The sequence below is a fragment of the Carettochelys insculpta genome, chromosome 13 (assembly GCF_033958435.1).
Source record: "Carettochelys insculpta isolate YL-2023 chromosome 13, ASM3395843v1, whole genome shotgun sequence".
Taxonomy (NCBI): domain Eukaryota; kingdom Metazoa; phylum Chordata; order Testudines; family Carettochelyidae; genus Carettochelys; species Carettochelys insculpta.
Genome location: NC_134149.1, coordinates 27,666,767 through 27,670,852, shown reverse-complemented (window position 1 = coordinate 27,670,852; position 4,086 = coordinate 27,666,767). Strand labels below are relative to the sequence as shown.

At 41.6% G+C, this 4,086-nt stretch overlaps 1 protein-coding gene across 1 annotated transcript; it reads right to left on the bottom strand.

The window, feature by feature from the left end:
- Nucleotides 1-290: 290 nt before the first annotated feature.
- Nucleotides 291-3,499, bottom strand: P2RY10 (P2Y receptor family member 10). The gene has a single exon (XM_075007957.1). The coding sequence runs from the start codon at nucleotides 3,497-3,499 to the stop codon at nucleotides 2,525-2,527; it is 975 nt and encodes a 324-aa protein (XP_074864058.1). The 3' UTR covers nucleotides 291-2,524.
- Nucleotides 3,500-4,086: the final 587 nt, after the last annotated feature.

The window sequence follows — 4,086 nt, the reverse complement described above, 5'->3', positions numbered from 1 at the left end:
AATTAGTATAAAAACTGTATATAGACAGTTTAAAGGCTTCTAAGTTTGGTAGTAAATCACGTTTGTAACCCTTTGTACATATGACTGAGTGCTGGCCCCAATTCGATTCTAAGGGCTTAAGCGGGACTGAATTTGTCCATTGATCTTGAGCTGGCCTTCTCCAAGGTGAAGAATATCATTTTAAGTGAATAAACTGTTGGGACGCACCACCCAAATTGTATTGCAAGCAAGCAAGGAACAGAAAGCACATTGTTCTCTGAGACATTAACACATATTTGTGGAAGTTGTTATGTTTGTAAAAGTGATTTATTTTTCAAGCATGACTTTGCAAAGAAAAGGGAAGACAAGCTCTTTGAGTGGCATTGGTGTTTCCACCAGACAAAACACAAAAGAGTAGGTTGAAGGGAATTACACTAAACCCTTCCCAACAGCTGACCAAAGATGTATTAAAATTCTCAAAGAAATAATTAAAAGTAGATTGCATCACATGACAGTAAATTGAACAGTTGAAAGCTCAGGGGAAAGAGACTGGAGTGAAAAAAACGAAACCAAAAAAACCAAAAAAATGTGTTGTACAGGCTTGAATATTCGCATACACCTCAGTCCTACAAAGACTTACGCATGTATTTAAATTTATGCTTCAGCTGGAGCACTTGCAGTGCATAAAGTTAAGTATGTGTGTAAGTCTTTGGCAAAATGCATTATCCACTTAAGGCAATGACAGTCTTTCACTGATTTCTGTGGACATTAGACTTGTTACTTATTCAACAACTTTGTCATCAAGAATCTAGACAAATTAGGAATAATTCCTTTTATTAAAATATATTTCCTTGTTGTACCTGTGAACACTGAAATATCTCTTTAAATGTATCTGCCTATATATAGACTATAACACTAATCTTTTAAAAAATGGGGTAGATGATCCACCTAGCTTATTGTCAACATAATTTAATCATTTGCCATTAAAGTTAATACCCAGTGTATTCATTATATAAGCCTAGGCTATATTCCAACACACCTTCCCAGCACCTTCAGACCTGGAAAATACTTAATTGACACACATTTCTGCCATGGCCAAAATGTAATAAAATGAAAGCATTCCAGCTACTTGTGTTATACAACTGTAAGGCTTATTTTTGCAAGATGTAGATGCTGTTGCTGCAGATACTTAATGACAATTTTTTTTCAAATTAATTTTGAAATCTACCTGTTTACAAAGTGGACAAATTAGTACCCACACATCAGACCAAATCAATCCCAGGTATCAGACCACTGAAATCATTGCTGGTACTCTAGGGATGAGTTTGACATAAGAACTGAAATTTATATAAACATGACTTGTGGTGCTAATTTCTGCTTTGTACCTATTTTGCAATTGTGCAAAAGCTTTAATAGTTAATATATTTATGGGGGTAGACAAATTGAGGTCATCATTAGAGCTGAGGGAAATATTAAGAACTTATTTAATTAATTAGGACTCTTCTTTTTTTCAACTAGGGAAACAATTGCAGGCAGATCACTCTTTCTGCTAACTGCTTTGTTAGTTTGATTTATTTAATCTATCCACTGCATGAGCTCAGCTGTGCAGTGGTTAATGTAAGGGGGCTGTCTACAACAGGGGACAGCAGGGCCTGTAGTCCTGGTATGAAGGCCCTGTGCCAGACAGCACACTTTGACTGTGGGCAGCTAGAAGAAGGCAGCTGGCAGCAGGTGAAGAGGCTGTGCTGAAGAATTTGGTTGTGTATTCCTAGTTTCGTTGTACCATGGACTAATGTGGGAGGGTATGTGGGGAGGGGTGGACGCACAGACACCTGTGTGTGACTGAAAGGAAAAAGGTTGAGAAGGAAGAAGAAAAAAGTATAAAGAAATGGAAGGAGAAAAGAAGAAAAAAATGGAAAAGTCGGAGGAAAGAAATTATGAAGGAGACAGAAATGTGTAGCGAATAGCGCTGTCGGCTTAGTGCCAACAGCAGGCAAAATCCTGTACTGCTAGACACAATAGTGTACACAGGGTGACTGTGTATTTTTGGCAATGTAATGGCCAAATAGAATCAAGCTGCAAACTCTGAGAAGGCTCCACTTTGTTTGTTCCTGTTTTCAGTTTCTCACACTGCACGGTATTTTGCTTGCAGAAGGGCAGTTGCTGAGAGGTGAGCACCTTGAGACTCCATGTTTGGAGCATCTTTGTCTTAATCCTAGAACCACAGAAGTTAGAAAAAGAGCTACTAGGCCATTCAGGCACACTCTGCAAAGGCAGCCCTGCTCCCTCCAGTAACTTCTAGTTCGGGTAGGGCATGTGTGGCCCCACACCAGCTGACTCCAGTCAGGAGTCCTCCAGCCTCAAACACCCAGAACATGTGACCATTGAGCTTAAATGAGTATTGTTTTATGTACTTCCAAGGACTTTCAACATCACCAACCCCATCAAATGAAGCTGCAGGTATTTCAATTCTACTCACTTCACTACAGACTTACACAGCAGTCCAGCTTTCATATGTAAAATGAAGTTCAAAAGGCTCATTTTTTCATTCCTTAATTGACGAGGCGCTCTCCTTGCTCATTAGACGACTCCTTATGATTGCACTGCTGTGTCTCGATAGCTGATCCTGAAACTCCGACGTCGTAAAGAAGTACAGGATGGGATCCAAACAACAGTCCAGGCTTGCCAGGCTTAAGCAAAAGGGCTGAGAGTAAAGAGTGCTCCAGCGGATGGCGCAGTGCGTAATGACATTCTCTTTCACCATCATGTAGAAGAAGAAGTTTATGTGATAAGGTGTGAAACATAAAAAGAACACAGCTGCACACATAGCCACCATGCGTAAAGCTCTCTGCTTCTCACTGGTATTTGCCAAAGGCATTCGGTACTTCTGAAGCGACACTTTTGTTTTCCAGGTGCAGTATACAATAATAATTAGAGGGCCCACAAACCCAAATAGCTCAGCTGAAGTCACCATCATCACAGAAGCTGTCTTGCTGTTGATTTTCTTGACCCCAAGATCAGCAAAGCAGGAGCTGGAATTGTTGGTTAAGCTTCTCATAATGGGAAAGGGTAGGCAAGCAACCCCGACAAACAGCCATACAGCAGCACTAATGGCAACGTCATACCTGCGCTTCCAGTTTTTGGCTTTGAACGGATGGAAGAGGAAGAAGTACCTTTGAATGCTTATGCAGGTGAGGAAACAAATGCTTGCATACATGTTGAGGTACTTCAGGTAGAAACATAACAAGCAGAGGAATCTCCCAAAAGGCCACATATGGTTTATATAATAATATATTCGTAGCGGTAATGAGAGGACATGAGCAAGATCGGCTGTTGCCAAATTAATCATGAAAATGACAGCTTTGTTCTTCTTGCTGATGAAGCGACATAACACCCATAAGGCAGCACTGTTTGCAAGGAGACCAGGTATGAATATTACCGTATAAGTGGTGGCATATAGTGAGTTTTTAAATGTTATATTAGGATCAGAGCAGTGTTCTGAAGATCCATTGGTCTGCATCTTGAGCATGTCTGAGCAATCATTTGGGACTGGATGGAAGCTTTCTGTAAAGAACAAAAAATAAGCATGACATCCGGCTCTTATATAATATTTTGCCTCTGTAGATCTTGCTCCCATTTTACACGTTGGGAAACTGAGGCTCAGGGACGTTAAAATGACTTGCCTGAAGTCTTATAGCAGGCCATTGGCAAACTCTCACATGGACCCCAGATCTACTGAGTCTCAGTCTAGTGCTTTAGCCATCCTGCCTCCCAAAACAATTGCTATAAAGACAAAGACAGCGCACATTGACCAGTATTAATATTTGCATCCCATGTATCCCAGTAATGCATTTAGTAGAAGCTACAGCCTAGAGAAGGGGCTGGGCAAACTCTTTGGCCCAAGGGCCACATTAGGGTATGGAAATTGCATGGAGGGCTGGGAATGCTCATGAAACTGGGGCTGGGGTAAAGGAAGGAGTGAGGCCTATGGCTTGGGGGGCAAGCTCGGGGGTGAGGCCAGAAAGGAGGAGGGTGCTCCTGGCTAAGGGAGAAGGGTGGAATGCAGTGGAGGGGGTTGAGGGCTCTGGCTGTGGGGGGCAGGCTCTG

Coding starts and splice junctions, on each gene's coding strand:
- P2RY10 (XM_075007957.1), bottom strand. CDS start 3,499: ATGCAGACCAATGGATCTTCAGAACACTGCTCTGATCCTAATATAACA.